This window comes from Heterocephalus glaber, unplaced genomic scaffold (genome assembly GCF_053883595.1).
Source record: "Heterocephalus glaber isolate CG9 unplaced genomic scaffold, H.glaber_assembly_v1.0 deba00001687, whole genome shotgun sequence".
In the NCBI taxonomy this organism is placed as follows: Eukaryota; Metazoa; Chordata; class Mammalia; order Rodentia; family Bathyergidae; genus Heterocephalus; species Heterocephalus glaber.
In genome coordinates, this window is record NW_028258412.1 from 2,018,230 (window position 1) to 2,039,998 (window position 21,769).

Genomic DNA, 21,769 nt, shown 5'->3' on the forward strand with positions numbered 1-21,769 from the left:
TTCCAGGGTGGGGGTGGGGGGGGCCTCTGGCACTGCTCCAGCCCCCTGACATCCTCCCCTCAACATCCACATGTGGCCAGCCAGCCACTTAAGCATAGTGACAGCCAGGTTTTCAGAGAAGCCAGCCCAGGCAGGGGCAGTGACCAGCATGAAGTCACACAGACAGGACCAGACCTAGTATCCTGTATCCCAAAATTCAGGGATGCTCTCCTCTGGCCTAGGTCACATCCCTGTTCCTCAGCGATGTCTCAAACATGGAAACCTTGTGTCCACTTAGCTTGAAACCCCCAAAGCTGAGATTTTTTCAGCTCTGGAAAGTCTCCTTGCTGGTAGTGACAAAGGGGGGTAATAAAATGGACATGGGTCAGCATGAAGCCCCTTGGCCTTCTATTCCCGAGGTCTGCAGTCAGATTTGCTGCCTGCCACAAACAGGGGTGCCTTCTCTCCTGGCACCAACATCCTGGGATTTGGCAGAACTCCCTCCATCTATTACATGCCACACTCTACAGTGGTCCCTCGGGACCCAAAGGAATGGGCTCCGGGGTCCCTACAGATATGGAAATATGTGCATGATCAAGTCCCTCACATAAAGAGACACAGAATTTGCACAGAACCTGCACACAGCCTCTTGGGCACTGCAAGCCATCTCTAGACGGCAGGTAAATGCTAGATGAATAGTTGTTATACTGTGCTATGTAGGGAATGACAAGGAAATGTCTCTGTACATGTTCACTACAGGTAACAACTTTTCTCTGAATATATCTGATCCATGCTTGGTGAAATCCGCAAGTCAAAAACCTGGGAAACGAAACCCCAACATCACCGTCTCCTGACCTTTGACTTCTGGGGGCTCTAAGGTGGAAAAGGCCTGATGCTACCCCTCTCTCTGTGCGACATTTGGAAAAATAAGGTCTTGCTCAGTCTCCTCAGCTGTAAAATGGGCCTATGGGGGGTGGCGCCTGCTTTGCGGGCTGTTAAGAGGGCCTAGAGCTCAGGTGTATAAGAGAAAGCTCACACCAAGGTGATTTGTGAGAACAGAGCGCCCTCTAGTGTCCTGAGTGGGAAATCATCCTGCCAGCCCAGGCAGGGGCCTGAAGACCCTGTGCCTCCTGTGTTTCAGATATGACACTTGGGAAGGAAGGCAAACAGGTCGCAGCTCTTATGTAGTAAGCACATATTGTGTGCCTGGTGTTCTCCCCACTGGTCTCCACAATGATATGCCAGTTGAGAAATCTGACTCAGAGATATGAAGCCACTTACTCAAGCTCACAAAGCAGGAAAGGCTAGACCAGAACCCAGGACTGTCTGAACCCAGAGCTCCACTCTTCACTGGATCCCTACAACTGGGGGAATGTGCATAGGAACAAATTTTAAGGAAAATCCAATCCAGTGCTTCACGGTGCAGGGGAAAAAAGGGCAAGCAATTGCTCAGAGTCACACAGAAACTGCCCCCCAGACTCCTGGCTCCCAGAATTTACTCACACAACCTGCCCTCCTGAGGTTCTGCTTTGCATTTATCATTCTTTTCCACAGTCACAGGATTGTCATGTCTCTTCTGACCACTCTAAGCCTGGAATGTCTGAAACCCAGCCACAATGCTTTAGGATACCAAGGGCTGTGGCCTAGAAGACCTCCACAGGAAGTCAGGGTTCACCACCAAAACCTCTAGACACGGCCAAACAGGAATTGCCCAAAGAGGTGGACAAGGGAGGCTGGAAGAACCCCAGCAAGTCCACACCCAAACCCTGATCTGCTCCATATACCCTAACTTCCTATGAGCAGCTCCATCCTCCAGGCTGCCAGGCCTCGAACCCTGGTCCATCTGTGACTCTTCTCTTTCTCCCCTACCCATGTCCACCCCTCTACACTGATCCAGACTCTGCCCACCACTCACCACCCCTCACCTGCCCTGGTCTTCATCTGTATCTCTGCCTGAACCACCTCAGGACTCCTCAGTGGCCCCTGGTCACACCCAGCCAGGCCCTCCCGAGCCTTCTACCTGCTCATTCCTTTCTCCAAGCTCACTCTACCTCCTGACATACAATACAGTGTTCTGTGTGATGTGACCATTACTTAGAGTCCCTCTAGCCCCTGAAGCAGGGACCTTGACTGTCTTGTTCACCAGTGAATCCAAACACACAGAACAGGGCCTGGCCATGTGACTGGACTGTACCAGCATCAGCTGCAAACATTGATTCAGCACCTGCTGTGTGCACCCCCACACTGAGTCCTCGGGACCTCTCACAGGGACATCACTGCTTCCACTCTGCAGATGCAAAAACTGAGTTTGTGAGAGGTCAGAAGATTCACTTGAAGCCCCATGCCCTGTCAGAAAGCAGCCCAGTGTGGGGGAGAAGCCACAAGACCCTGAGATCCTGTTCTCTGCTCACATTTGGGGCTAAAAAGGCACCCAGACTCGGTCAGACCAAAGCCTCTCATGATGCACACCATCCCATGGTCCAAACTCCAGACCCAAGCCAAACAGCATGAAAATAGCTTGTTCTCTTTCAGCCACAGACATTGACAGCCAACACCAAACCAGACCCTTAGCACAAGCTGAAATCCTGAAGATCTGAGATTCTGGAGCCAGAAATTAAGTAACAATAGCAGTACCAACTGCACAGGGTGTGTGAACCTCGACAAAGCTCACAGCCACCTAATCCCCCAGATGCCCTTCAGCTCCCTGTGGCTATGGACAGGGATCGGCAGCCCGTAAGTATAGAGTACCTACTATGTGCAGGCACTGGGCACGGGCTGGGGACTTGGCAGTGAACATCCACATGCCCTTCCTGACTGACAGAAGCTGTGCAGTCACCACATTAGCTTTGGGCTGATTTTCAGACTATCCACATTCAAATCCCAGCTTGGCCCCTGCCTGGCTGTTTGGCATTAGGCAGTTACACAAGCTCTGGGAGTCTCAGTTTTCTGTCTGCAAATTAATAATCATCTCCACCTCTTAGGGTTGTGATAAGGATTTGGGGAGATGCCACAAGCAGAAGAACCCAGACAGAGAGTGAAGCATGCGTGGTTGCATGACTAGTGTCATGATTAGTGTCTAACAGCCCAGAGGTGACTGCAAGCCTGGGACACAGCTGAGCTAAGCACATGTGGACACTTTCCCTACCAGAAATCGGGGTGTGGAGTGAAATGTGGAGGGACAGAGCTCAGCAAGCACAAGGAGGACCACAGTGCTGCCCTTGCTTATGGAGACCTGGTGAAGAGAAATAAGGGGCAGCAAGGAACACAAGGAACAGCTCCACGGTGCACAGTGTCTTCCCGAAGTCACCAGATAGACAGCAGCACTGGCTACCCTCTAAGCAATCCCCTGTGCTATGGGTGCCAAGGGAGAGGAAGCCTGAAGAGGGTCAGTCCCACAGCCCACAGGGTGGGCTACAGAGGCAGCCAGGAGACCTCTGCCGGGCCCCAGGAAGAACAACTCTAGATGCAGCCCCATGGCATGGACTCCAAAGGCCCTCATCTTAGGTAATCCTTGGCCCAGTCCTGCAACTATCCTGCCACTCACAGGCAGGAAAACTGAGGCAGAGCAGTGATGTGACTTGCTGACATGTCAGTGAGAGGCAGAGTCCAGAGTCCAGGCTGCACGCTGCAGCTTCTCCCCCAAGAGCCCAGCTTGGCCCTTTATCATGTCTTCCTGTTGTCTTCCACCCTGGAAAGTCTGACTGATGTGCACAAAAAACTTTCTCACAGGCTGGCAAGTTGCCCTGAGCCTGTGGGCCTCAGTTTCCCCATTGAGAAAACAGATCAGACTCCATGAGGTAGCTGAAATGATATGGAAGGAGACCTGGGTTCAAATATGGGCTCCAACATTTCTGAGCTAGGGAACCTTAGATGAGCAACTTATCCTCTCTGGGTCTCAGTTTCCCTAATTGCAAAATGGCAGTAATAATGACATCTGCTCAAGGGGCTCTGAGAGGATATGATGGGACACCCACATACACGGCACTTATAAATACTCAACAGGATGGCCTGGTGACAGCAGCTGTTCTTGTTATCATTACTATTTTCACTATAGCTGTAACTGACAACCGTAAGCAACCATAAGCCTGATACCGTGACCTCAACAGAATTGGGGGCCTTGGGTCTGTCTGGCTGGCTTATCTCATCAACAAAGGAGATTAAGTGACTCAATAGCCTGGGCAGAGGCAGCCATCAGCTACAGTTACTGATGATCTGAAACAGAAACTCAATCTCCTTCCTACCTCCCAGCCGGTGAGGGCCAGATCCCCCCAAAACAGATATGGCTTTATGTGGAGGACTCAAGCCACCAACAGGAAGCCACTGACATCTCAAATGACAACTTTATAGAGATCTGGTGCAGCCCAGCCCATGTTTGGTCCCACTTCCTTTTTCTTTTTTTGCGGGGGGGGGGGTGCGCTATGGAATCAATACAGGGCCTTACACATGCTAGGCAAATGCTCTACCACTGAGCCACGTCCACTAGGCCACATCCTTAGCCATCTTGGCCCCACTGCTACAGAGCTGACTCAGGACATAACTTGAAATGTGAATAAAGATGTAAGCTTGAAAACAATCACTATGGCTGATCTGTGCATGTGGGTAAACACTTGGGAACAACCTAAGTATCTAACCATAGGGGATTGGTTCATAGGTCAAAGGTGATGCCAAGTGGAATAAGCAGCCATTAAACATCATGTTCATGTTTTTGGAGGGTGTGGGCAAATGCCCCTGCCCTCAGTGGACACACACACAAGTGTGAAAGTCCAGGACTCAGTTATTCACCTGGCATGCAGTTACAAGGACCTCCCATGACAGAAATGTGAAGTGGCAAAATACAATGTGGGATACTGGTTCCGGTCCTACAATAGAAAAAGCACGCTACTGGTGAAACTGGAGAAAGCTGAATAGAGCAGCTTCTCCCTAACTGGCTCCCTGACACTTGGTCAAGGTCATTCTTGGGGGAGGAATGGAGGAGGCTTCTTGTGCCCTGCAGTACATGCCCACCACCCAGCCATGACAACCAAAACGTCTCCAGGTATTGCCAAGTCGCCTTTGGAGGGCAGCACTGCCCCAGAGAAGCCCTGGAACTTAGCCTGGAGTTCAGTGGTCACAATGCACCCAAGTTAGCATCCTACTTCCAACAGTTACAGTGACCCGCTTACACCTGAGAAGCCAGGTGAGGGTGTACAAATGCTCCCTCTGCTCTTTCTGTAACTTTTCTACAAATCCAAAAGTAAATCATTATGGAAGACAGTGGAGAAGTGCCTCAAAAAAACTGAGAATAAACCCAGCAACCCCTCTTCTGGGTACATTCCCAAAGGAAATGGAATCAGAACTCTATAGAGAAATATGTACATCTGTGTGCATTATAGCACTAGTCACAGAAGCCAGGGCTTGTGAATAATCTAAGTGTCCAGCAATGGATAAGTGGATAAAGAAACTGTGATACTATATACACACTGGAATACTATTCAGCCTTTAAGAAGAAGGAAATGTCACCACTTGAGAGCTGGGCATGGTAGTGCACACCTGTAATCCTGGCACTGAGGGAGGCTGAGGCAGCCTTGGCAATTTAGTGAGACATTGTCTCAAAAAAAGGGTGTGTGTGGGTGGGAGGATGTAGCTCAGTGTTAAGTTTCGGGATTCAGTCCCTGGTACTGCAAAAAATAAGTAAAATAAAAAGGGCTGAGGATGTAGCTCAGTGGTAGAACACTCCCAGGGTTCAATCCCCAGTACTGCAAAGAAAAGAAAAAAAAAAAAGAAATTTTTCCACTTGAGACAATGTGAATGATCCAGAGGAATTGTGCTAGGTGAAATAAGCCAGACACAGAGAGACAAATGCTACATGATTTCACTTACAGAAAGAATCTTCAAAAATCAAACACAGAAGCAGGGAGTGGGTCAGAAACATCGAGTTGCTCACTTTATAAACAATTATTTCAAAGAGTATTTAAAAACAGCATAACTGGAGAAAGAATGCTATGGGGAGGGGTACACTGTTTTAGACAGAGGTCAGGAAGGACCTCCATGCAGAAGTGACAGGGCACAGAGCCTGAGAGCAGGGACCTGGATGACATGCGTTCTCACCCTAGAGGCTGCAGGCTGCCCCCACCTGCTCCGTGCTACAGTCTGTGGTTAGTAAGTCACTCTGAACCAGACGGAGACTTCCAGGGAAAAAGGAAGCACCTCATTCGAGGAAATGAGGAAGGTGGAGTGTCCCCACTTTGCAGATGAGGAAGCTGAAGCTCGGGAGGCTGAAGTGGCTCACCCAAAGCCACATGGCTTCATCACATTCCAGGTCTGAAGCCTGTAGGTTTCTGATATTCCCTGGCTTTCTGGGAAGCTCAACAGCCATGGGTATCTAGCTTAATGGTGCAGACATGAGGGATGATCTGACTCTAGTCTTGTGACACCTGTGCCAGGCTGTACCCAGGGACTCAGGGTGGAGGAAGTGGGAGACAGAGAAATTCTGGGGGGATCTGCAGTCAGTGGAAAGACTGCATGGCATCTTGACACTCTAGCACCTGGTCACCCATAGGAAGCAGGTGACCAAGTGGAAATCTCCATCTAGAAAACCCTAACGGACCAGATGGGGAAACCAAGGCCCAGGGGGTCACTTCTTCTCATGGACCAGATGAGGAAACCAAGGTGGAGGGGGGCAAAGTCAGGCGAGAGCTATGGTTGTCCATCCCTCTCATGCTGGCCATGGTCTCTCTTTCTCTCCTCTCCTCTCCTCTTCTCTCTCTCTCTCTCCCCAACCCTTTTTTCCACATGCTGTTCCTTCAGCCTGACACACGTGTTCCTCAACTCCTACCCTAGCATCATCTGTCAGCTCCTAAACATCCTCCAGTCCTCAGTTTTTGGGGGTCCTTTCCTAGACCCACACCCCAATGAGACCCCTGCTCCCCAGCACCGTGCACCATCTCCATCCATCCACCCCCCGCACACACACACACAGTCTTTGTTCCAATTCCTTGAGCAAGTCCAGGCCCAGCAGACTGAAGGTGCCTAAGGTCAGGAGACAGTGTCTGTCTCGCTCAACCCTGTATTCTGCACATCAGGCTCCAAGCTGTGGCTGCTACCTGCATACTGGATGAAAATAGGATCATAACTTATTTGCTGATGTGCCTGGTGCCCACCTCCAGCTCTAAGCTCCTGGGGAAGGCAGAGTGGATCTCAGTCACCTTTGCTTTCCCAGCACAACACCTGAAGCTCAATGCACAGCAGGGCACCTCACGGTCATCAGGACCCTGCAAATGAATCCAAGTCACTTATTTTCTCCTTTGTGCTTACTGGAATCTTCCAAGTTCTCTACGATGTCCACATTTTTATAAATTTATTTATATATTTAGCAGTACCCAGGATTGAACCTAGGGCCTTCACACTGGACTACACCCCTAGCCCTTTTTTATTTTGAGACAGGGTCTCGGTAAGCTGCCCAGGTTGCCACTTGAACTTGTGATCCTCCTATACTTCAGCCTCCCAGAGTACTGAGATTACAGGCATGTGTCACCATGCCTAGCTCGCATATTATTTTTATAATTAAAAAGAAATATTTATGACATGAGTAAGTTCAAATGTCAATCACCAATGGACTGGAAGGCTCTCCTGTTGTTCAGCTGCTCTTGGAGGGCTCAGGAAAGAGAGCTAATGCTGGGGGATGCTGGCTGAAGGACAACGTTTCCAAAAGTTTTATTTTTAGGAGCTCTGGAAAATTCTTTGGGTGAGATGGCATCCAAAGTATTTTCAAACATTCAGAAGGGGGAAAAATAGTATTTCCCAGGACTTTCCTTTCTGAGTGTTCTCGAACCAGTTACAAATGTTCTGGAGAACTCTGAGGCCAACCTGTGTCAGTGCCCCAGTGAGTCTTGCTGGCAGAGCCCTGAGTGCCGCACAATCCCCCATCCACTATGTCCACCCCTTAGTTTCACCAATGAGGAAACAAACACAGAGAGGGCAAGCATTTGTGCTGAGGGACACACAGCAGGTCAACTTCAGCGTCAAAACACTTTACACCCCACACAGCACCTCTCCACTGACATTTCACTCCAAAAAAGTTTTGAGGGTTCTTTTCTGTTATATAGAAGAGAGAAAACACAAGGGGGTAGAGGGGTTGCTGGCTCTTTTGCTGAGTAAATTCAGGGAAAGGAAAACAAAATCTATTCTCTTCATCTCTTAAAAGACAGGATATGTTCCAGTACCAACAAAGGCAAGAGGGATATGATTTCAGCATAAAGAATGGCCCTTTAAATCAGAAATGTCACCCTCTGAACAGCTCCCGTTTTGCTTGCTTTCCTGGGAACTGGGGGAGGACAGCCCTTGACCCTCTCTCAGGGTCTCCAGGATGACAGGGCCACGTCCCAGCTCAGGGCTCCAAGCTCTGCCCACAGACCTGCTCTACCGCCCAGACAGAGCCCTCTGTACCCTTCTCCTCCCTGTCTCAGAGCACACAGAGCCCGGCTAACCAGACAGAGCGAAGCCACAAAGTTGGCAGAGAAAGGAAAAAACAGAGAAAGGAAAGGAAAGCCACAGTTCCACTCACCCACAGGTAGCGCAGGAGCTTCAGCAAGCGGGGGCAGTAGTAATACTCCATTTCGGCGCCCGCGGCTGTGCTGTCAGCCGGGTGTGTGCTTCCACTTCTCTGGAGAGGGCAGCTCTTCCCGCTTTCTCTTGGATTATCATGCCAGAGTCAAGTTCAAGGCGCATGAATCATTCAGAAGGCAGCCCGCAGCCAGGGAGCCAGCCAGAGAGCCCTGAGAATGGCCACACCACCTGGGGGTGGAGGAGCCCAGCTCTGTCCTGAGAGTCTTGCCTGCCCTGCACCTCTGTGGCCTCTAAGAGTCCTGGGCACAGAGAGCTTCAGACCAGCAAGATAAGCAGGGAACCTAGTGGGTGGGGTGTGTGTGTGTGTGTGTGTGTGTGTGTGTGTGTGTGTGTACACATGCTTGTAGAGTAGGCACGTGTGTGTGCAGTATGTGTGAATGTGCACATGTACAAGTGCATGGTGTTTGTGCTTATGACACAGCACAGTGTGCATGGCTCCCCCCCCTGCAGACCACACACAGAGAGGGCCTGGAGCTGCTGCCAGGGAAGGAAGTGCCCCAGCTCAGGACCCCACAGCCTCACAGAACTCTCCCAAAGTCAGCAGCTCCTTCTGACCTCCACTAAGTCCCTCAGCTGCCCTGGAAGGAGGGTTTGGTTACAGGGAGGGAAACTGAGGCTCAGGGAGGGCTGGAGGCTTTGCCAGGATCATAGAGCAAGTTGGTAACTAAGGCACAGCTGGGGGCCCTGAGGAAGGGAGGTGCCACTCCCAATCACCACCTGGCAGTTGCCTGAAGGGGGGGGGCACTGATTTTCAAAGATTAAAAATACAAATTGCAGCACACCAGGGTCACCCTGAGGCAGCCTCAGGGACTTTCCTTTGAGAGGCTCTGATCCTCAGTCACCCTGTACCACATGGGGTAACCTCCCCACACTTCAAGACTCAGGACTTCAGGACATGACACGGGCCAATGATCATCTTCATCATCCACATGAAGACACGGAAGTCCAGAGAGGCAGATGGGGTGGCCCTAAACCACCATCTACTGACAGTCCCAGGACCTCCGCTCAATACCATTTCCTGTGGACAAGGTCCTGAGTGCATGGTGGTGCTGCCCCTGGCCAGCCCAGTGCTCCGTGCTTCTGAGACAGAAGAGGGTGTGTTCAGGCCTGTGGCTGAGGCCAGGCTCCCACCCCCAAAAGCATGGGGGCCATGTGGGCTGCACATTTCAGATCCACAGCCCAGCAGGAGGCACAGCCACAAACAGGAAGCCCATGCTGAGGGGAGTGGCAGCAGAGACACCACAGCGTGAGCCACATAGCTCTTTACAGTCGGGCCTGCAGTGTCAGCACCTAGCCCACTACTCACTGCCTGAGGGAGAGGTGGTCCAGGGTACTCCCTGATGACAGAGACAGCAAAAGACAGGACCATCAGAGACCAGACTTGAGCCCTGACTGACCAACAAACAGTATAGCTGAAGGCCGGGCCCTGCTCCCTGGTTGACTGACTGACTGACAGACTGACTGACTGACAGTACACCACAAGGCCAGGCCCTGATCCCTGACAGTATAGCCAAAGGGCTGGGCCCATGTGCTGGCTAGCAGCAAGGTTGGAGGGTGGAGCCCTATAGGTCCTGCTGACTGACTGAGATAAAAGGTCTGGGAGTTAGGCCCCACTCTCTGTGACACTAAAAGAAGAGCTTCCCTGCAATCCCTGTGGAATGACCTTGCAGAGGCTGCAGGAGAAGTACTCATCCCCCTGAGCTGATGGGCACACTGGGATGGAGGCCTCAGAGGACAGAAAGAGGAGGGTGGGCAGGAGATGAGGAGGCCCAGGCATGTCAGGTGTGAGGGGAGAAATGCCAGAGAGAGCAGGGGAGGAGGGCTGCGGATTTAGCTCCGTGGTTCCACTGCCTGCCTCAAAAGTGCAAGGTCCTAAGTTTGATCCTTGGTACCAAAAGAGAGAGAGAAAGAGAGAGAGAGAGAGAGAGAGAGAGAGAGAGAGCAGGGGAGGAGACAGAAGTCAAAATGGAGACAATGCAAGCAGGAAAGAGATGAACCCTAATAAAGTCCCAGAAAGCAGGCGGGACAGATGGCCGGTGAGGCAGCCAGGGACGATGAGAACAGGCACAGCTGGGGAGACGCTGCAGAGCAGACGGGTTGGGGGCGGAAACTGTGATGATGTAAGAGAGAGGGCAGGGGGCTGAGGACAAAGAACCCCCAAATCAGATCCAGCAAGGCCAAGGTGGGGGCAGAGACACCCCAAATGGGCACACCAAGCTCCCGGCCCAGGATGGTCAGTCACCAGCCAGGTCCCCAGGAGCAGCTGACCCTAGGTTGTGCCTCCCCCACCCTGGCCACATGGGCCTGGGCAGCTGGAGGAGTCAGGCAAGTGCCACAGTGTCCTTGCTTCCCTCCTCAGTGGGCTCCCCATATCCTGCTGGGGTTCCACTACAAACACGTATGTGACCACAGAGCCACACACACATACATCTTGGATAACCTCCCTGGTCCCTGTCACTCTGGGAGAAAATCAAACTGCCTGCTCCCAGCCCAGGCCCCTGCCCACCCCTCCCTCACCTGAGCCCACCCTGGGAGCCAGGCACCCTATAGTAGTGGTAGCCCCCAAGACATGAGCATCTACCTGGAACCTGTACACATGACTGTTACTGGAAGTCTTTGCAGATGTCAGTAAGGTAAGGAACTAGAGAGGAGCTCATCCTGGATCACCTGGTGCCATCCCTCCAAAAGTCCTGTTGGAACTAATGCCCCAACATGATGGAGGAAGGAGGGAGGAAGGAAGGAAGGGACGATAAAAGTGACAATATGAAGAGGTGGGGCCCTCAGAAGGTACCCAGGCCATGAGAGCTCCACTCTAATGAGTGGGCTAAGTTCCCAGGTAAGAGGGCTTGCAGGAAGGAGCTCCTTCCGTCCCTCCCCTCTCTCTGCCAGGTGAGCCCACCCAGATAGCACCTCCATGAGCGTCTCACCAGACATTGCCCCTGCCAGCACAGTGACCTTGTGGGAAATAAATGCCTGTTGTTGATCAACCACCTGGCCCAAGTATTGGTTTAGAGCAGCTCAGCGGGACGACATCACCAGGGTCGGCCCGACATTCCATGGCAAGTGTCCCCAGAAGACAAAGAGAAGATGATGCAAACACACAGAAGGACAATCGACAACAGAGGTAAAGAATGGAATGATGGGGCCACAGCCAAGGAATGCTAGGGACCACAAAAAGCCAGCAAGGACTGAGGATGTTCCCTAGAGCCTCTGGAGGGGCATAACCTGCTGACCCCCGACTTCAGCTCTGGCCTCCAGAGCATGAGAAAGCACGTCCCTACTGGCTGAGCCGCCCCAGGATACAAATACCCACCTTCCTTTTCCTCTCACGTTCCTGGTCATCTGGCTCTCTCAGCCTGTGGTGAAGCTTCTAGTTAAGATGTAATCACCCTGCCCTGCAGTCTCCAGCCCTGGCTCACAGCAGCCCAGCTACAGGGTCCCAAGGCCCCAAGAAGGCCCCACACCCTGTTCATTATTCCTTCCAACCTCCTTGCAGCTCTGCTCCCGTGGCACTGCCTGTCCACCCTGAACCCCTCGCGGGTCACCCTGGCTGAGGCAGGTCCTTGGGTAGTTCTCACTAATGCTGTCCACCATTCCAAACACCACGTGTGCAAAGAACATGTGAACTGATGGAGGCTTGGCTTTTACCAGAAACCACTCATCTCCAGAAAAGATGGGGAGGTTATCAGAGCGACATCTGTGTTCACTAAGAAAAACATGTTGAAAACCGGTTAAAACCCCTCCCCTGCTGCAGGCATGATTTTCTTGTGTGTTCAGTTTTCTGGTGGGGGAGGTGTCCTATTCTATCTAATTGGAACGATCTGTCTTGTGTCAGAAGAATTACAGGCTGCAGGGTAGACTTCTGCTTCTCTACAGCGTGCATCAGGCTGGTGCTCAGCATGCTTGCCTGTGTGGGGACACAGGCCAGTGCCACCTGGGGACAAACTCAGCCCCATGACCCACTCCTCTCAGCCCAAGCATCCAAATGTGTGACCCTCCAGGAGCACAGACAGCTCACCCAGCCCATGGACCCCACTGCACCCTCCCCATGGACCTACTATGTGCTGGCCTGGGATGAGGAGATGGACAGAGATGCCACTGGTGCCTCCATGACAGCTAGAGGGGCCTGTGTGACCCATGCACATATCACCCCTCAGGGCTCTTCTCTGCTGGCAACTCCTGGGGTTGGCCTTCAATGCCCTTCGCCACCTGCCCTCCACCTCCTTCCCTCGTTAAACCCATCCCTGGGCCAGGTGGGACCCTCTGCCCAGAATGTTCTTTCCTCTGCAAATCCAACCTTCCTTCTACCCTGGGCTGACAAACAGCAAGGAAAGCACCATGCTCCTCTTCAGGTACACTAGGACATTCTGTGTGAGGAGTGTCTTCCCCGCGGGGCTGGGACCACCTCTGTGGTCCCGGGCCTGGCACGCAGCCCAGTGCTGAGCAGGTGCTCTCCACAGGGCAAAATGTCACAATTCTCCCAGCACCATCCTGCGCCTGGTGCATGGGTGACACACTAAAAGCAGGTCTACTGTGTGTTCAGCACTGTGCCAGACACCAAGGGGGTCCCAGAAGCCAGACACGCATCTCTGTCTTTAAGCAGTTGACAATGCCCTGAAAGGCCAGGGCACAAACAGATGGAAGGATATCGGGGGAGAACTGAGAACTGGGGAGGGGATGGCATATCTCACACAGGGAAAGCAGGTGGATGCTGGAATCAGACTGCTTAGCCATGTACAAGCTAGCTGTGTGACACTGGCCTGGTTCTTTAACCTGTCCGTGCCCCAGTTCTGTCTTGTAAAATAAAGGATATGGTGGTACCTATAAGGCATGGATGAGGCAATAAAGTGCTCAGGGCCCAGGACACAATAGAGGCTCAAAATTCTTAGCCGTGATTGCCCAGTGGCATAGCCCATTCAGCCAGCCCACAGGGAAGGGGTTCCCTGCCCCACACCAGGCAGCCCTGAGCCCACCCCAGGGCAGAGCCCTCCTACAGGGGCCTGAGGAGCCTTACCAACTGCAGAACATATAAAATCACACAAAACACATTACTGAAAGTAAAAACAGCAGAACAGTTTTCATCCTTTCCTTCCCAAATAGACACAGCAATGACCCCAGGGGTCCTGATCAGCTCTCGTCACAGGGGTGGGGGAGGGGGGTGACAGTGTAGGTGTGGTCAGGGGAGATAGGACCCAGTGACTAGGAGGGGCTAGCCCAATGACAAGAAGACTGGCGCACTGATGCAGGCCACACACAGATGCAGCGGAGACGGCATGCCCCACGGAGGAGCCTCTCACAAAAGCACACGTGGTGTGAGCCCCCTGGCTGGGAGAGGTGCAGGAAGGCGAGTCCATGGAGAGAGAAAGCAGAGTAGTGGTTGCCAGGGGCTAGGGGTAGGGGGTGACCAGTGACTGTTAATGGGTAGAGGGCTTCTTTCTGGGGTGATGAAGATATTCTGGAATGAGATAGTGATAGCTGGGTGGGTGGTGGCTGAGGCAGGAGGATCGCAAGTTCAAGTCCAGCCTGGGCAACTTAGCAAGACCCTGTCTCAAAAACAAGATATAAAAATAAAGAGCTGGGGAGAAAACTCAGTGTGAAAGCCAGAGAGAGAAAGAGAGGGAGACAGACAGACAGAACGAGAGGGAGGGAGGGAGGAGAGGAGAGATACAACTTCTTAGATGTACTAAACATTAATAATTATGTTTTAAAAGAGTGAATTTTTATAGTAAGTTGTAGCTCAATAAACGATTGAAGGAGAAGGAAGAAGAGGAAGAGGAGGAGATGAAAGAAGAGGAGGAAAAATGGAGGAGGAAGAGGATAAAGAGAAGGGGGGATAGAGACGGAGCAGGAGGAAGAGCTGGCCTTGCCAAGGCAAGGAAGGGAGAGGCCGCAGGAGGAAGCCCCAGGCACTCATGTGCACAGCTGGGCAGCAGAGTCTAGAGCCTGGCTGGAGCCAGGGTGGGGTTGGGTTCAAACCCCAGCTGTGTCCTGCTAAAAAGCACCCGGAGGACTGATTTTCCTCCATGCCTCGGCTTCTCCAGACGCCACTTGCAGCTAAGAATATCAAAAGCAATAGTGATGGGAGCTTTCTCCATCACGAGGCTGCGGCAAGAGATGCGAGAGCCTCTTAGCAGACTGCAAGGCCTCAGTTACAGAGCCCTGGAGGAGCAAGTGCAGACAGTTAGGGACCCACGTGAGGCCCAGCCTCAGGGAGCTCACTACCTCTGGGGGGTGGCCCTGAAGAAGAGGTTACAGCATCAAGGCGGGGGCTGGAGCAGCAGAGTTCACAGGAGAGCCTCAGAGGGTGTCCTGGAGCTGACGGTTCAATGTGGTAAAGTGTTCCTCTATTAAACAGACCCTGAGTTCAAGCAGAAGATTCAATGTCTCTGGAAATACACCTGCTTAAATCAGAAATGCTGTTTATACACCCACAATACTTTTATTATAGGCTATCCATGCCCCCCTGACATGCATTTTAGAAAAAAAAATTAAAACAGAGCCATGGATGTAGCTTGGTGATAGAACACTGGTTTGGCATATGCAAGGCCCTGGCTCCCATCTCTAGCAAGAAAAAAAAGAAGAGGAACAGAAGAAAGAAGAAAGAAGGAAGAAGGAAAACTAGACCAGAATTCTTACCTAGGAAATAATCTCTTCGGAAGAGAAGCATCTTTGTGAAATAAACAAGGCAGCCAGGGCTGTGAGGGCTGCAGCGCAAAGTCTCAACCACAGCCAGCAGCCCTGTCAGGGTCATGAAATAGAAACTGATACAGTACCAGTGGGGAACAGAGTGACACCCCAGAATAGTGAGCCTCAAGAAAAGAAAATCAACTGGTCGTGGGAAACTGGAACTTCTCAGGTTCACAGTGAAGCCCTTAATGTAAAAGGGCTTAAAAGCTAATACAGTATATCCGGGCATGGTGGCACATGCTTATAATCCCAACACTCAGGAAACTGAGGCAGGAAGATAGCCACAAGTTCAAGGCCAGCTTGGACTACATAGTGAGACCTTGTCTCAAAAAACACACAAAAAACCCCCCAAAAACCTAATACAATATCATTCGAAGACAGGAAAACAGATTGCCTCCATCCTGCTCCCTCCTGGTCATTTCTGATCCCTGCACAAAGAAGCAGGCGGCTCCACTAACCTGGGAGGAGGAAAAGGCAGAGTGGAGTCAAGATGCCCCAGGACAACACTCAGGTAACTCCTGGCAGCACAGGGACAAGAGGCCTGTAGCAGTCTCAGAGCCCTTGGCTGACCTCACCTAGCCAAATTACCTTCCCAAGCCTGGGGCTACTAGAGCTGTTATGAGGACTCCACCCCCCCCCCCCCCCCGCCACACACACAAACACACGCTATGCTGAAGAATGCCAATGCCAGGTGTGCTGACTGAGGGCCGCAGAGTGGGGCCTGACCTGGCCACCTGTTGTCATGGGAGTCTGAGTTAACACACAAAATGGTGAGACTTCACAGGAAGGCCAAGATCCTCAGTTCTGCTTAAAAACAGATGACCCAGCAGGCACCATGGGCAAGGAAGGGCCAGGTGTCCAGGGGCTTCCTGGTTCTGCTCTTTTGTCACCAAACTGAAGTCCCTGCCTGGCCTGGCTTCCGGGTGTATCTCCTGGAGCATGGCCTGGAGAGACAGAGCCTGCAAAGCTCAGTTCAGAGACCCAGAGGTGACCACAGCATCCCTGAGGGAGGTGTGGCATTTAGGAATCACCGCATCAGGGACATCTGAGCCAGTTTGGAGATGGACTTTGTGCACGCCACTAAACTCTCCACTGACTTCTGAGTCCTCCTCTCTGCTAGGCAATGGGGTGGCTCTTGGGGGTCACCACGAAGGGACTCTGGGCAAAGACAAGTCACAGTGATAACACAAACTGCCTAGACCCCAGCTCTTCTCAGGATGGTCCCTCTGCAGGGTTGGCCCTCCTGCCTCCACCTGGTCAAACTACTTGCCTGTCCAAACCCAGCAGAACTTGAAGCTTGAGCCAAGCCAGGGAAGAAGGAATGAATCACACCCCTCCATTAGGTGGGTGATTCGTGCACACATCCGTCTCCTCTGCCTGGCTGCTGACTCACCCACTCATTCATTCACGGAGTATTTGTGGTACATCAACTCTGCACTGACAGCTCCATCCTGGATGATAAAGAGAGTCAAGTGCTCTGCAATCCTGCAATTCTGGTTTGGGAGGAGGAGGAGGGAGCCGAAAGGCAGCAAATCAGCAAACAAATAATAATAAATAATAAATGCAGATCCAGGTTAGAGTTGTGAAGAAATTAAAGCAGGGAACTGGGTTCATAAAAACGGTTGAGGAGCTGTCAAAAAGAGGATACAACTCACATGTCCACAGACTGACAAATGAAATGAATGAAGTACAAGTGGTATGATTCAGCCACACAAAGGAATAAGGTATTGATTCATGCTACTACACGGACAAACATTATTCCAACCCAGAGAGGCCAGTCATGAAATGCTACACGTTGGCTGATTCCATGTGTATGGAATATTCAGATTCATGGCCGCCAGGGGCCTGGAAGGAAAAGGGTACTAGGAGCCAACAGATGGGCACAGGGTTTCTTTCTGGGGTGATTTCTAAGACTGATCCTGCTAATGGCTGCACAACTCTATGAATGCTAAAAACTGTTGAAATGCATGTTTTCAATGGACAAATTGTACAGTATGTTAATTATATCTCAAAAAGGAGGATATTTTAAAAAATGAGTCAAGTTCAAAGAAAACAATCACAGTCTGAGAGGTACATGAATAGGGTTGAGATGTGCAAGAGTGACTGGAGTTTGGGAACCACTAAATTCCTGTTTGAGCCTCAATGCATGGGCTGTATGTGGGTTAAAATCCCAGCTCCACCACCTCTGAGCTGAGTGACAGTGGAAAGGGACCTCACCTCTTGTGGGCTCAGCTTTTCATCTGGGAATCGAGAACAGGACAGCTCCTGCCTCATGGAGTTATTGTCAGAGCTCAGTTAGCACCATGCCTGGCACACTCAGAAGGGGCTGAGAAATAGCACTGATGAGGGAGGGTGAGGGTGATCACTAAGGGATACCTGTCTTCTTTGGGAGGTGAAATCAACTGAGTGTTTGTGTTCCCCCCCAAAATTCATGATGAACCCCTAACTCCAATGTGATGATGGGATTAGGAGGTGAGACCTTCAGGAAACAATTAGGTCATGAGGTAGAACCCTCTCCACAGGATTAGGTCCCTTATAAAAGAAACCCAGTACATGCCCTGACTCTGTTTCCACCATGAGAGGACTCAATGAGAAAGCATCAGGCTGCAACCCAGAAGTGGGCCCTCACCAGAGCCCAACCATGCCAGCACCCTGACCTTGAACTCCCACTGTCCACAACTACAAGAAATTAATGCCTGTTGTTTACAACAGAGTATGGTACTTTGTTAGAGGCAAACAGACTAACACAAAGAATAATGGAAATGTAAAACCAACTGTGATCCATCTTGAATAAACTAAAAGCCTGCAGTAGACATTTTAGGTGGTGAATAAGACTCCCCTTATCCATTCCACAAACACAAGCCATGTGACAACTATGTGCAGGCTACTGTGCTCAGCACCTCCTGCCTCTCAGACCTCTGTTATGATAGGGCGGGCAGACACTGGGCAAGGGGAGAAAATGACAGGGCTGGGTCCTTCTGCGGACATGGCATCAGAGAAGGCCTGTGAGGACTGGCATCTGAGTTGAGAGACACAGCAAAGAGGCCTCCTGTCAGGTGCTCTAGGCAACAGTGCCAGATGGGCACAGCCTTCAGATCCTCCAGCCCAGGTACCAGATGGAAGTAGAGAAGCCCCATGACTCTAGCCCCTGCTGTTCAGGGCTTCCTGTAGAGCTTGATTTCCTGTCCTGCAGAACCCATAACCACAATGCACAGTGGTTATTGCAGCAATATGGAGTGATTCCCTCTAACACTAGGTCACTGCTAAACCATACATCTCCACTCTTTACATCTCCACTTTCTGGGATACTAACTTGTTTCGCAAACAGCCCCTCACCACCTCAACTGACACAAATTAAAGCCCCAGAACAGTGCCTCCCACATTGTACAGCATCACTTGAAGATCCCCCAAAATACTGAGGCCCAATCAGATCCCAGAAGAAGGGCACCCTCCAGGTCCCTGAGCAGGAGTCCCATAGGATAAAGGCTGGGACTATAGCTTAGATGGCATCTCAGAACACAAAATAGACATCAGAGGGAATCTAAGGAAAACCAAATAAACTGTGAGCTTTGGTTAGTAAGAGGCAGTGCAGAGAGGGTTTCTTCGATTATCTGAAAACAGAGCGCACCATTTCCCACGCCTCTCTCCACCTCTTGTCTGTAACCCCTCCTGGTTAACTCCAGGTTACTAAGAGGATAGCATCCCCAGCACCCCGCCCTCCTCAGCACTCCATCAGCTCCACATTGTCTGATCGGGTTTCCAGAAAGGATGTTGGGCAGCTCACCGGGTATGTGACCTCACCCCCTGGGTCTCCTGCCAGATGAGGGGGTCCAGGACTCGCAATCTCAGAAGCTCCGCAAGGGGGCGCGCACACCACGATGTTCTGCAGCACCCCCAGGGAGGCTTTGCAAGGGGAGCAGGTATCCAGGTCGTTCATCCGCTGGTCTCTGCTGGTACCCAGCTGAGAGCCTTCCATGGCCTCAGTGTCCAGGAGCTTTGAGTCCCAGGAACTGAGTGGTGCTGCTGAAACTGGAATCCAGCCTGGCAGGATGGCATCCTTCCTCCACCTACAGATCCTGTTCCCAAAGAAGCCCTTTCCCCTTCCCATGGCAAGGAATGAGCCCACAGGCCAGGATTCAATCCAATCAGCACTGCTTCTTCACTGTGCACCCCTGAGCCAGTCACCTCTCCTCTGAGCCTCAAGTTCAGAATCGCTAAAATAAAGCCAGGCACAGTGGTGCATGCCTGTAATCCCAGCACTCTGGGAGGCTGAGGCAGAATGATCACAAGTTTGAGTCCTATTTAGGCAACTTAGTGAGACCTATCTCAAAAAATAAAAAATGCCTGGGATGTAGCTCAGTGTGAAAGCCCAGGGTTCAATCCCCAGTCCTGGGAAAAAAAGAATCTCTAAAATGACCGTTGTCCTTGCACCTCAGGGCAAGGTCCATGAGCAAAAAAATGCCAGTCAGCAGGTGTCATAAGGGCTCCAGGCCTGTTTTGTCACCTACAACATGGGGACACTGAAGACTTTGTGAGGATAAGACAGGAGAATGGGGTAATCTTGGGTACCGTATCTGTACAGACTTACTATCTAGTATATAGGCAAAGCAATAAGAACAAATGCCAATAAAGTGCCTACTAGATGCCAAACACTATTCATAGTTCATTACACACATGAACTCACCTATCCTCACTGCAGTGCTAACAACCGATTCTATTATCATCCCCATTTTACAGACTGGGAAATTAAGGCACAGAGATGCAAAACCACTCAAGGCCTCCACTGGTAAGTGACACAGGTGGGATTCAAACCCAGGCTATTTGGCCTGGGACACGCACTCTTTCCTGTATGCATAGGACATGTCAGTTTGAAAAAGTTTCCAGGCAACAAAAGAAAAAATAGATATATAAATTGGACTTCATCAGTACTACAAACCTTTGTGTACCCAAAGAACACTATCAAGAGAATAAAACTTCTCATGGCCCCATATCCTGACTTGGTCCTCCTTTGTCAAGGATCTGACAATCCCCATGTCTCCCATGCTGGGCAGTAAACAATGCTACCTGTAACATGACAAGGGGCCATTTCCAGCTCAGCCAACTTCCATGGCACAGGCTGGATATTGATTTTCCTAGCTTCTGGAGGATGTTTAGGGGAAAGTTTTTGCTTTCCTGATTTAAAAGGCAGACTCAGGGGGCACACTTCTTCCTGCCTAAAAGTCACTCTAGTGCCTGGCAGAGTGGCAGCCATCCCGGCCCCCTGAGGCAGGAAGCACGAAGGAAAGCCCACGAGCATGTTTACCTCTGGACATCTTATGTGTGAGTCAATCAGCCCCTTCAGTTTAATCCTGTGAGCCGCATTTCTCATGTGCACTCAATTCATTATGACAAGGACAGGTGCCCAATGTCAGATGTGGCCATACCAAGCCATACATTGTGGGGAGGAGAATCCACATCTTAGGCAAATAAGAGACTATCCCATCTCTATTTACATCTTGATTTTTAATCACTGCAAGGTCCCTCTCATCTCAGGTTGATGACACTCACAAGAATTGCCACTGTTGTCATCAGAATCCAAACACTGCTCCCCCCATTTTCTAATAATGACAATGAAAACATCAGGACCCAAATGCTCTGAAATTTTCCAACAATTGCCCAGGCCAATCCTAGGTACAAAGATGGTGGCATGATGACAGATTAGGACTACCCCTGAAAGCAAGGGCGACAGTCTCATCAGCAAGAGAGGTGGCAAAGTCTCAGCTCTACATGAAAATACCACTGGTAGTTCCAGCCACAATCATTGAATGAAAGTCTAATAGGGACTCCAGAACACCTGTGGACTCTGGATTATGTCTGCTGTCTAGGTTTCCTGGCTTTGAACCTTGGCCCAAGCTGTTCTCTCTATGGGGCAAAGCACTTCCTCCCAGACCACAACCATGGGGCAAACACCTGTTTGTCCTTCAGACTAAATACAAGGGTCCCCATCTCTGGGAACCTCTCCAAATGGAGATGTGTTCCCCCAATGCTAAGAGACTGTGGACCTGAGCCTGTGAACGTGGGTAAAGCACACTCCATGGTGCCACTTCATATTTTCTGTCTTAGTCATAACTGTGACCCATCGCCTGGTAGAGCACCTAGCACACACAGACAAATATTTGGCAAAGGAAAGACTGAAACCCCCAATGCTCTACTTGAGTCAAACTGGTCGTCCACAGAGCACCACCCAGGGCCACAACTTGTTCATGCTGGGCTCCACCCAAATGCCTCCCTCTCCTCCCCCTTCACCGTGCCTCCCTAGGTATCTTCAGGCCCCTGGACTGTGGCCTGCAGGAGGTGAGGGAGACTCTAGCACCCTCTCATGCAGGGCCAGCACATAGTAGCCCCACAAAGCAGCAGACTCATGGCTCCCTGAGCCAGCAAATGCCACCTGATGCGTTTGGGTAGTTGGGAGACAATTATTGAGGTCACCCCAGCTCTACCTTCTGCCCTATCATGGGAA

At 51.1% G+C, this 21,769-nt stretch overlaps 1 protein-coding gene across 6 annotated transcripts in view; it reads right to left on the minus strand.

Annotated features, from left to right (window-relative positions):
- Kiaa1671 (KIAA1671 ortholog) overlaps positions 1 to 21,769 on the minus strand; it is a 190,983-nt gene that overhangs the window by 94,230 nt on the left and 74,984 nt on the right. Inside the window, exon 1 of one of the 6 annotated variants that reach the window (XM_004843336.4) lies at positions 8,522 to 8,821. The exons of the other annotated variants lie outside the window; for them this stretch is intronic. Coding sequence (XP_004843393.1) covers positions 8,522 to 8,572 — 51 coding nt within the window. The 5' untranslated portion in view covers positions 8,573 to 8,821. Of the gene's footprint in view, positions 1 to 8,521; positions 8,822 to 21,769 lie in introns of those variants that run through there. 6 annotated transcript variants of the gene reach the window in all.